The sequence below is a fragment of the Lactuca sativa genome, chromosome 7 (assembly GCF_002870075.4).
Source record: "Lactuca sativa cultivar Salinas chromosome 7, Lsat_Salinas_v11, whole genome shotgun sequence".
Classification (NCBI taxonomy): domain Eukaryota; kingdom Viridiplantae; phylum Streptophyta; class Magnoliopsida; order Asterales; family Asteraceae; genus Lactuca; species Lactuca sativa.
In genome coordinates, this window is record NC_056629.2 from 163113791 (window position 1) to 163126063 (window position 12273).

Below are 12273 nucleotides of genomic sequence, written 5' to 3' on the forward strand. Positions count from 1 at the left end.
ATCCTACTCGACGAGTCCACATTGGGACTCGACGAGTTTGTCAGGCAGATGGCCAAAAACTCGACTTTGCAATCAAGGATGAAACACTAAGCATCAATACAATAGAAACCAATCATGACTCTGATACTACAGATAGGTTTTAGCCATAAGAACATCATATGTGCTCATGCAAACCCTAATTCTTGGATCTAGGTTTCTCTATTGTACATGCATTCATCCAAGACTTTAAACCCTAGATCTAGCATATGATAATCAATATTAACATAATAATGGGGTTTAGATCTTACCTTGATTGTTATGTAGCAATAGCAATCTTAAATCCTCCTTGTAATGGCTTCAGAAAGATTAGAGTCACAAATGTCACTCCTCTAATGGTTCACAAACACCAAGAGCAAGAGGATGAATAAGGAGAAAAGGAGAGGCACCCAAAAACGTCTAGAAACTCTAAGGAATTAGTTAGCCACGTTTTTTGTGCCCTAGGGGTCCTTAAATATGTGAGGCTATTAGGGTTATCTAACAAGGAAACCCTAATTTGACTGCTTAGGCCCTAAGCAGCCCATGGACTCCCTCCTTAAAGGCCTTGGACGATTTCTAATGGGTTTCCCCATAGAATTCGTCCACTCCATCCTTTATGGAGTCCATTAGCCCAATATCCAACTGTCACACAATTGACAGTTCTAGTCCCTTTCATTTTATTAATGTCTTTTAGCCATAAAATTAGTTATTGACTAATATTAATTAAACAATATGATTTCTCCTCTTAATATATTATTCTCATGATATATTAATAAATCATAATTAATCCTCTCTCTCCATAATTCATCCGATCAAGTTGCTTTGGTGAAGGCAACCCAAAAGGACCATGCACCATCGGGTCAAGTGCATACCAAAATAGTTATGGACTTAGATACTAATCCAACAAAAAACTTCATATACTCTTAGCCCAACCTAAATAAATCTTAGCCCAATCCATATATATATATATATATATATATATATATATATATATATATATATATATATATATATATATATATATATATATATATATATATATGGAGATAGAAAACATACATTACAGTCTCACCTAAGCTTAGGTACAAAACCTCTAAAGTATGTCGTTTTAACTTCGTAAATATACCCAGTTTGGTTTCACTTGGTAAATATATCATCCTCGATAACATTTCTTTCTTTTATTATCGTTTTACCATCTCTTTTTTCTTTCCTCCATTATCGTTTATTACTTCACATAAGTGAACATTACTTTTTTCCACTGTCACGAAGGGAAAAGATAATCAATATTCTTGCTTCCTTATTAATTTTTTTCTATATAAAAAAATAGACCTTAACTTTTAAACAAAGAAAATGAAGTAAGTTTTTTTCGAAAAAAAAAATCGTTTTTTATATATTACCGTGGATCTCTATGGAAATAGGGCGGAAAATCGTGAACAACAATATATTCGGTTTTTTCTTTTTTCGATAAAAAAACATGGACTAAAAAAATTTTAAACGAAAAATAGGAAGTGAGTTGTGTTATAATCTGGTGAATATGTGTCAATTGTAAAGGTCTACAACCCTTCATTTTGTCATTGATCGCTTTAAATTTCGACGTTTTTTATTGGTTTCTTGGTTCTTTGATTAACAATGGTTCTCTATTGAACTTTTCTGTATATATATATATATATATATATATATATATATATATATATATATATATATATATATATATATATATATATGGGGATAGGGAATATACATTACAGTCTCACATAAGCTTAGGTACAAAACCTCAAAAATATGTCGTTTTAACTTGGTAAATATACCCGGTTTGGTTTCACTTGGTAAATATATCATCATCGATAACATTTCTTTCTTCCATTATCGTTTTACCATCTCTATTTTCTTTCCTCCATTATCGTTTATTATTTCACGCAAGTGAACATTACTTTTTTCCACTGTCACGAAGGGCAAAGATAATCAATATTCTTGCTTCATTATCTAAACCCTAAACCCTATTGCTGTCGATCTTGAATTTACACATTCAATTATTAATCATGAGTCCACTAACTGTAATCTTTATATAGTAAAACAACGTATTTTTAAAACGTTTAGTATCTAAGCTTAGGTGAGGCTGTAATGTATATTCCTTTTTCCCATGTATATATATATATATATATATATATATATATATATATATATATATATATATATATATATATATATATATATATTTCAAAGTTTTTACGTGAGTATATGTTACTATTCATTTCTTTTATTATTTTAGAGTAAAAGTAACAAAGCAAATTAATTCAAATATTTTCAAGCATTAAATACAAAACATAAAATAAGAGTCTTTAAAATAGAAATTTAGACTCGGTCATAACACGTTCATATTTATACTTTTCCCTTTCAAGAAATTTAAATTCTTGTTATAGTACATTCTCATATTTATATTTTTTCTTTTCAAGAAATTTTATCTAATGGTTTTACCCTTCATAAATTTTAATTTAAATTATTGGTATTTTATAAATTTTGATGTTAGTCCCTTGTTATATTTTAAATTTACATTTTTAGTCCCTTATATGATTTTTAATAATTTTTAGAGTAAATTACTGAAATCGTCCTTGTGGTTTGGTCAAAATTGCACATTTGGTCCCTAACTTTTTTTTTGCCCTCGGATCGTCCCTGTGGTTTGATTTTGTTGCGTTTTTCGTCCCTATGGTTTGATTTTATTGCATTTTTCGTTCATTACATACATAAAGTTAGGGACCAAACATGCAATTTTTACCAAACCATAGGGACGAAAAGCGCAACAAAATCAAACCACAGGACGATCCGAGTGCAAAAAAAATGTTAAGGACCAAACGTGCAATTTTGACCAAACCACAGGGACGATTTCAGTAATTTACTCTAATTTTTACTTTTATCAATATTACTTTTTGTTTAAAAGTTATAATACGGTATTTATTTACGTTTTTATTATCCATTACTAATTTATATAGATGTTAAAAGTTTTTTTGGTATTTATTGTGGTTTTAATATCAAATTTTTATTTGGATAGCCTCTTTATATGATGTAATCTGTGCTCTATGTGGATTTTAATTTCTTACTCTAATCGTGATCATTTTATATGTATATTTTGATTCCTATTTTATTTTGATACTTTTTATGGAAATCAATGTTTGCTTTTCAATTAAAAATCATAAATAATTATTAAGTAACTCACAATAATTGGTAAACCTTATCTGAATTAGAAATTTTATGGATATTATACAATTGCTGAGAAAAAATAATATATTATTAAAGGACGAAAATTTTAGATTTTATGTTTTTTATATGATAAACGTCTTAATTTAACTATATAAATATGAAGTTATCATTCATTGCTTATGCCAACACCTCCAGAGACACTTATATTCGGAACATGGAGTCACATATTTCTTTCTTGGCTCTTTTTTTTCTCGTCATGGTAGAAAATTTTTTGTTGTCTAATGTTATAAATCTATATATGGTGCACCATTACAATGTCCATGTTTTTTAATTTAGTTTTGTTATGCTAATCAATAGTTTTTCAAATGTTCTTTAAGCAGATCACGTTCACTGTCTATGCTAGGCCAAATCCTGAAGAATATCAGCAAGACATGCATGTTCGAGGAGGTTCTTTGGTGTCACCCGATGCCACAAAGAGAAGCGACTGCCACCAAAGAAAGTCCTCCAATGAGGACTTGGAACCAAGGCCTGATATCTTGATTTATGATAACAGTGTTGGTTTAAAAAGTAAGAAGACATTTGTTGAAGATTTTGAGCCAATACCAAACCTTTCGGTTTATGAAAACGGTTCAAGTGTAAAAGGTAAGGTGTTTGATAAAGAGTTTGAACCGAGACCAAATGCATCGGTTTACGTTGACGGTGCAAGTATTAAAGGTAAAAGGACATTTGACGAAGAGTTTGAGCCGAGACCAAGTGTTACAGCATACCAAGGTTAAGGGTTTATGGTGAAGATAAGGTTTATCACGAATGTTTAGTAATATAATAAGAAGTGTGTGATATATTTGAAGCAAAAATAAATCAAGGCTTAATGTCTTGGAATCATGTTTTGGAGTTTCGAGATGGATGATATTATGTAAATTATATGTATATTTTGTTGGTTTGTATGGATCTTATTATGCAAATATTCTTATACCTATTTTTGGGATCAGTTGTTAAATTAAAATCGAAGTGGAGACACTTATTAAATGCAAATGGTTCAATCCAATACACATTGTTTTTTGGTACGTAAGTTAAAAGATATAATAACTAGTGTTCAAATAAGTAGAATCAAACCAACTTCATAAGATAATTGTATCTTTTTCTCAATCTAAGAACAAGTGTGCCGGAAACTTGGTTTTTTTATTTAACGAAAGAAAGCTTTTACTATAAGCTAATCTCAAAAAAAACTTTATATTTTGTGTTTTCTTCGGATTAAACCTTAAAAAAAATTGACTAAAAAGGACCTTGTATTTTTTTCATTTTTTCCAATCTGATCCTTTTAATCATTTTTTTCCAAAAAAATTGTAAAATATTAGGGTTTTTTCGAGAAAAACTAAAAGGTTGAGGGTTTATTTGAAAGCATTTAGAAGGTTGATGATTTTTTTCTAAAACTAAAAATACAATGTTGAGAGCTTTTTTGAAAAAAAAAATAATAATAAATACAATATCTTTTTCGGACAAAAAATAAAATTTGAGGTTTTAATCTAGAAAAAAGACACAAAATATAAGGGTTTTTTTAGATTAACCCTTTACTATATGGAGTATGGACATTCATAGTTAAAAGTTGGGATAATAACTTAAAAAGGTAAAATATTTTTTGATTTGTATACATTTAGTCATTAAGTTTTTTTGTTCATTTTTTCACATTAAACTTGTTGAACTGTTCAAAAAAACATCCTTATTGAAAGATCTAGTATACCCAAGAGTCATTATAAAATGATATTGTTAATAATATATGATCATATAGGATCATACCTTATAGCAAGTTACTATTAACTGATTATTTATTAGTATAATTTGATTATTAATAAATATATCAACACTTGTATTTAATTGTAAAATTATTATTTCATGGAAATAATATTTTATTAATTGGAAATTTATTATTTGTGGAAATAATATTTATTGAAAAAATAACAACTTATGAAATATATCATAAAGTATGATTATTTATAAGTTATATTTATATCTTAATAAACTAGTTCAATTTATATAGAAGGTAGTTTTATATAAAATAAGATATTTATATATGACTAGTTATATAGACATATATACATACATATATATATATATATATATATATATATATATATATATATATATATATATATATATATATATATATATGTTGGGAATTCTTTATAAATAAGATTGAATTTTTATAAAGATAACATGTATGTATATATAAATATATAACAACTAGCCATGAGAAAACTTTTGTCTTCTTTGTGCCTTGCTTTTCTCGCAAATTGAGAGGAGATCTAGTATGGTCTTCATTTAAATTGTTTAATCAACTCTACCATGTTTGTAAGAAACATGTCCCATGCTTTTGCTTTAAGGTTTCTTCTTGCCTTTTGGTCTTTATATATAAGGGAGAGTATGGAAGGTTAGAAGTGAGTTCTAGCATGATTCTTCTTCTTCTTTTAGCTATGAAAACGGAGAGCAATTATGCTCATATAGGGCTGCCAAATTTTCGAGATTTAGGCTCTCCCTTCTCCTCAATTCTCTTGCATTTTGATGTTTGAAAAATTCCCTTAGTTGCTTAACCTTGGAACATATATTTGGTATATATTTCTAAGGCTTATGAACAACTAATTACAAGTGTTTACTAACATACTTTGATGGTTCTACTCTTTCTTAGTGGATACCTCTAGAGAACTCTTGTTTTAGAGTTTCATGTCACACTTCATCAACTTCTAATCTCCTACGAGAATCAAAGTCTTCAAAGGTTGTTAACACTTTCTTTCTATGATTGTTTTAATCTTTCTAACTCTTGCAAAATGATCATTGGTGGGTAAAATAGTTTTTAGTTTTATTCAACAATTTTAAAGCTTTCGTTCTCATTTTTATCGGTTGTGAAACCGGAATTTTGAATAAAGAACCCAACAATTGGTATCAGAGCCATTTTTGCAAGATTAGTTAGATTTTTGTTAAGTTGATGAAATCTTTGTTTTTGGAAAACATGGATGATTTTCTCTTTGCAAGAAAAATCCATACATATTTTCTATGACAACTTTAAAATGTTTATAATTGTTATTTTTTTTTACCACAAGTTTACATGCATCTTTTTTGTCATAAAAGTTGTCTTAGAAAAACAAAGAATTGTTTTATATATTTTTTAGTATATAAATATGTATGATGTGCATAAACTAACAATGGACCTTTGTGTTGTTGCATGTGTTGATTTATTTAAAATAGTTGTAATTATTTAGTTATTCATATGGTATGTAATAATTAAATATATAGTTTTCATTTGTTAATTTTTGTAAGTAATAGATTAGTTTTAGAAATAGTTTATTTTATAAAATGTAACAAGAATGAAGATGGTGGCCATTTTGAAGATTAAAAGTTTATAAACTTGATTTTATTAAATTTCTTAAACTTTATAAAATTATTTTTATAAACTTGCTACAAAGTGTTGAAGCAAGTGGGAGCACATGAAGATTATACAAGATGGAAGGTCTCTTATGTCCCTTTAGGAATGGACTTAATATTTTTTGTGATGGCTCACAAAAATATTACTTGTTTATGGCTTCATTTATGCATATGTTATAATTGTTATGCATGTTTGTATTGTTTTATATTTATGTAATTATTATGTTATGGTTGATAAACTAGTTTTCAAATGATAAATAATATTTTGAACATAAATAAATATCACAAAGAGTTTGGTTTTAATGAAATTTACCTTTTAACATAAGATGCTAAAAATAGTTTTAAAATAACGCAAACTTTAACATTAAAACTAGTAACCGGTAAAATTTCCGGATTAAAATTGTGTAAGTTTAAAATTAATATTTATAAACTTATCAAACTACAAACCTTAATTTATAAAAAGAAAGTTTTATTAAAAGGTTTACAAATGTTCTAAAGCACTCAAGGATGGACATAATACTAGCTATTAAAATTTGATCGCGTCAATTTTATAAAACCGGGTTTTACAAAAGGAACATTGTTAAAATGTAATTTTTCATAAAATAAAATTTTTTAAAAGGGGTATACCATGGTTTATTAAATTCATGCAATAACCATGATATAACATGTTTTTAAACTAGAATTATAAAAAATAAAAAAATAATAAAAAAAATAAAAAAACATCAAATACCCCTTACAAACCTCAAATATATGCAATCCTTTTTAAAGAACATACGCACGTCTCTTGTATGCACTGGTGGGATAAATGATACCTAACCGCTTGGTGTTATCTTTTAATGGTAGGGGTGTTTTCGCGATTTCTATAACAAAGTTATAGGCCGATTACACAAGTTTTTCAAATTCGATGATTTGATTGGAAATGATAAGCAAGAGAGTTTTGAGGCATAGATAGGATCAAACATGTCTAATTAAATTTGTTATTAGCGATCCCATAAATCTAGGAATTATATGGTAAGATATAATTGATAATCGATATCTACCGGGTTGAATTCGGATGAATGGGATATAGGATTTCTAACCATTTATTTGTTTTGCAAGTTGGATCCTAGACTTTGATAATTAATGTTTTTCAGAAACTAAAAAGGTAATAATTATTAAAGATTAAATATTGAAAATACTAAATGAATTTTGTTAAAATTTTGTAGATATATTATCCGCTCTCATAACCATGAATTGTCATTTCTCTTTAAATGACTTAATGAAGCAATAACATTCAATAGATACAACTTCAATGAATGGGCTCATGTCTTAATAGACAATCCTGTGAGAGATGTGAAATTGTATACACTTAAAGGACATATTCCTAAATAAATTGCTTTGAGCAATAGACCTGAATATGATACCTAGTAAATGCATCACAGTGATGCTCAAGATGCTTCTAACATCAAATTAGGAAGAATTATCTATGGCTTATATGGAGTTTTGGATAATTTATATATATATATATATATATATATATATATATATATATATATATATATATATATATATATATATATGATAATATAACAAGTTTAGCAATATTCCAATAAATATAGTGATATTTTGTTGGAATAGTGCAAGGCTAAAAGAGTCACCTTGTATGATCTAAAAGGCCCAAGTTTTATGGAATAAATATCTTTAAGCCTAAGAAATCCTAGGGCCCACATAGATGGATCTTGTTTCTTTTGTGAAGAAATTGGACACTGGTAGAGGAATTGCTCCTCTTATCTAGAAAGAAAGTTTGAAAGAGACTAGTACTTCATGTATCTACTGGATAGAACTCACACTTTTCACGTAACACTCAAGTACTTGGTACTTAAATGTTAATCTAATATTTGTAATTTGATTGCAAATATTTACAGAAGAGTAACTAGTTGAGCACAAGCAAGTTGCAACTACACTCTTGAATTTTACTTTATTATTTATGCTTAGAACATAAATTGCTTGTAATATAAAACAATGTTTGTTTTGGAACAATGTATGTTTTAAATTTAGCATGTCTAAATATTTATGTCTCGGTTATTTATTTAAATGTTTGACTATTTACTAGATCGTTTTTCATAATGATAATACTCATATTCTGAAATGATTTACTTCTATTTCTAAGACGAGGTCTCTTAATAGAATTACAAAGTAAATATCAAAATTTTATAAATAAAATGAAGTCCTATATGCAAGCACTTTTGACTTGAACTTGTTTTAAATCAAACTTATCCATGACATTGTTATCTTTATTGTATAAATGAAATCCACATATTCCAACTTCAATAAAAGGACACTTGAAGGCAAATAATATAGTTTATTTGACATATGTGAATCTTATTTATATATAAAAGATTCCTAATAATATTTTCACTACAGTGTAGAGAAAATAATTATTAAGGAACTATACATTTTGGTGTATGACTTTCTTTCTAATGAATGTCTATGATTAATCACAAGATGCAACCCAGTAATACCATCTAAAGCCTTTGTGATGATAAAGGTTGAATTAAACTTTACATGATATAGTTTACTTTCTAACCGGTAGAAATGTCCTCCTTTTAACCTTTTTGGGATTATACTTCAATCACTATTAATTGTATCTAGAATACAAACACCAATTAATTACATAATTGTAGAATATTCTAAAAGGGCATTTAGATTATTATATACAAACCCACCAAGAATAAGTTCATTTATTCCTTTGAAAGCTGAGTTAGCAGAAAGCAAGCTTCTAATGACAAAGCAAGTGGGAGGCACGTAGAGCTTGAATCAGCTCAAGAACCATAGCCAGATGTAACAATTATTGGCATTAGTTTCAACAATGAGTTGTTGAACATGAATAGTAGCTACTCATGAACACAAATTGTTCACAATAATGGTAGAAATCATCTATGACATGAGAAATGTGGAATCTCTCATTGATGAGTTCTTGATGGTTTCTAATTAAACCATCAACTATCAAAATGTTATATCAGATCTTGGAATCTGACAAATGACTTAGAGTCATGAACATTGAGATGTAATCTATGTTTAATAATCAAGTATGAGCTTGATTAATATTCCTCACTATAGTAAGGCTAGAAGGAGTAAGAGATTCTTCTAAAAAGAACATATACATGGATATATATACACACATTTAGTGATACTTGATATATAAGGATTTTCCCATACTCATGTCATTGACTATGGCCCTTATCATACTCATGACATTGACTATGATCAAACCTTTTCACATGTAGCTATGATTAGATCAACAAGGATACTATTTACTATAACTTCATATTCTTAATATGAGATATAGCAAATAGATTTCAAGAAAGACCGCTTTTCTTAATAGACATTTATTAGATTATATCTATATATCTTAGCCTGGAGGTTTTCTTAATCCATGTTATCCTAACCAAATGTGTAAGCCTTGTGATCCACTTGTGGATATAAAGCAAACATCTCAAGGTTGGAATAGTCATTTTAATATAAAGATACAAGGTATACTTTAATATCAAAATGAAAAGAACGTGTCTGTGTTTACTAAGAACTAGTGGGAAGATAGTGATATTTGTATGAATGAGACATATTTAATCATTTGAAATAACATTCCGACTATGCAAGGTGGTTTTCACCTTGACTCAAAAAGTATTTCTAAAATGAAAGACTTAGGAATGAAAAGATACATTCTTGGAATGTAAAATCTATAGAAATAGATAGATATGAATGTTGAAAGATACATTCTTGGAATCTTTGTTTTGACGAGAAGGTTAAAGAGTTTGGCTTTCTGCGAAGCGAAGATGAATCTTGTGTGTATGTCAAAGCCAGTGGGAGTATAGTAAGCTTCCTCGTATTGTATGTCGACGACATACTACTCATAGGAAACGATGTCCCAACCTTGCAGGAAGTCAAGTCCTGGCTTGGGAAATGCTTCGCTATGAAGGACCTCGGAGAAGCCGCTTATATTCTGGGAATAAGAATAGTAAGAAACAGGGAAAAGAGACTGATAGGACTCAGTCAGGATACATACTTGGAAAAGGTACTAAAGCGTTTTAGTATGGAAAATTCCAAGAAAGGGGAGTTGCCAATCCAAAGCAATACCAAGCTGAGTAAGACTCAGAGCCCGAGTACAGAGACAGAGATAGCTGATATGAGCCGAGTACCTTACGCTTCCGCAGTGGGCTCTATCATGTACGCTATGACTTGTACTCGCCCTGATGTGGCCTTCGCTTTGAGCATGGTCAGCAGATATCAAGGGAATCCTGGTAGAGCACATTGGATTGCAGTTAAGAATATTCTTAAGTACCTTCGGAGGACCAAGGAATGGTTTCTAGTCCTCGGTGGGAGTGATGACTTAAGGGTACGAGGGTACAGTGATGCTAGTTTTCAGACGGATCGGGATAACTTCCGATCGCAGTCGGGCTGGGTCTTTACCCTAAATGGAGGAGCAGTGACTTGGAAAAGTTCCAAGCAAGAGACCGTAGCTGATTCAACGTGCGAATCAGAGTATATTGCGGCGAGCGAAGCGTCAAAGGAGGCTATATGGTTGAAGAACTTCATTGGAGACCTTGGAGTTGTGCCATCCATAAAGGAGCCCGTGGAAATTTTCTGTTATAATGAAGGAGCGGTTGCCTTAACCAAGGAACCAAGGGATCATGGCAGATCGCGACATATCGACAGGAAATACCACTTTATTAGACATCGGGTAGAAGAGGGACTCCTCGTTGTGAAGAGGGTATCGTCAGAAGATAACCCAGCAGATCCCCTTACGAAGGGACTGAGTAGGGTCAAGCATTTGCAGCACGCTAGGAGCGTAGGGCTGAAGGACGATATTAGTTTAGATTAGATAGGTAGGAGACTTGTAATAGATAATGTCATATTCAACAAATGATGATTAAATAAAGGTGTGTTATTTATAAGAAAGTTTCTATCTTGTGTTGATTATTTATCTATTGTGTCGATTTTGCATGTTTTGACTTCCTGAATAATAAGATTATTCGAACAGTTCACAATCGCTCATATGTTGGAAGTAGATATGAAGGAAGATTGTCATAAATTTGTTTGTAGATTGTCTGAAAAGTTTTAGACATAGCAAAGGTTTGCTGCAAAGTTTATGAGTGCTTATGAAATTTGTATTGAGCATTGAAATAGACCCACACTTGCTGGTATTACTTCATGAATGTTATCACAAGTGATCGCAAGATGATAATATCATATAATCTTTAAACCTAGAGATATGGTTATTGTTTGCTAGTTGATTATACATTGATAATGCGAAAACACATCAGTAACTTGATGTTATAAAACGTATTATTGTGTGTGGTTTAACTAGTAAATGATAAAGGCATATTAGTCAACGTTTTCTGTTCCTTTTATTCTATGAGGATAAAAGCGATATCTCGGCCACTTGATAATTTGGTTTGACTTATGTGCCGGGCCCGGTCAGGATAAAGTTGATGTGTTCAACTGAGTTCTATGTCGAACAAATCAGAAATCAAGAAATAGAATGCTAGACAATAAGTATTGTTAGCATGATATCTAGAACAGAGGATTATACGATCCCTTATCTAAAGGACAGATTATTCGTCAGAGTTGACAGCGGCTATTGAAAGCTACGATTGCTATCGGGTACGGAAG

General features: G+C 29.8%; 1 protein-coding gene across 1 annotated transcript; it reads left to right on the plus strand.

The window, feature by feature from the left end:
- The first annotated feature begins 3316 nt into the window (after positions 1-3316).
- On the plus strand, positions 3317-4186 carry LOC111895744 (organ-specific protein S2). Its single transcript, XM_023891823.3, has 2 exons — positions 3317-3469; positions 3591-4186. Exons 1-2 carry the CDS (start codon positions 3368-3370, stop codon positions 3984-3986), a joined length of 498 nt encoding a protein of 165 aa, XP_023747591.1. The 5' UTR covers positions 3317-3367; the 3' UTR covers positions 3987-4186.
- The last annotated feature ends 8087 nt before the right edge of the window (positions 4187-12273 follow it).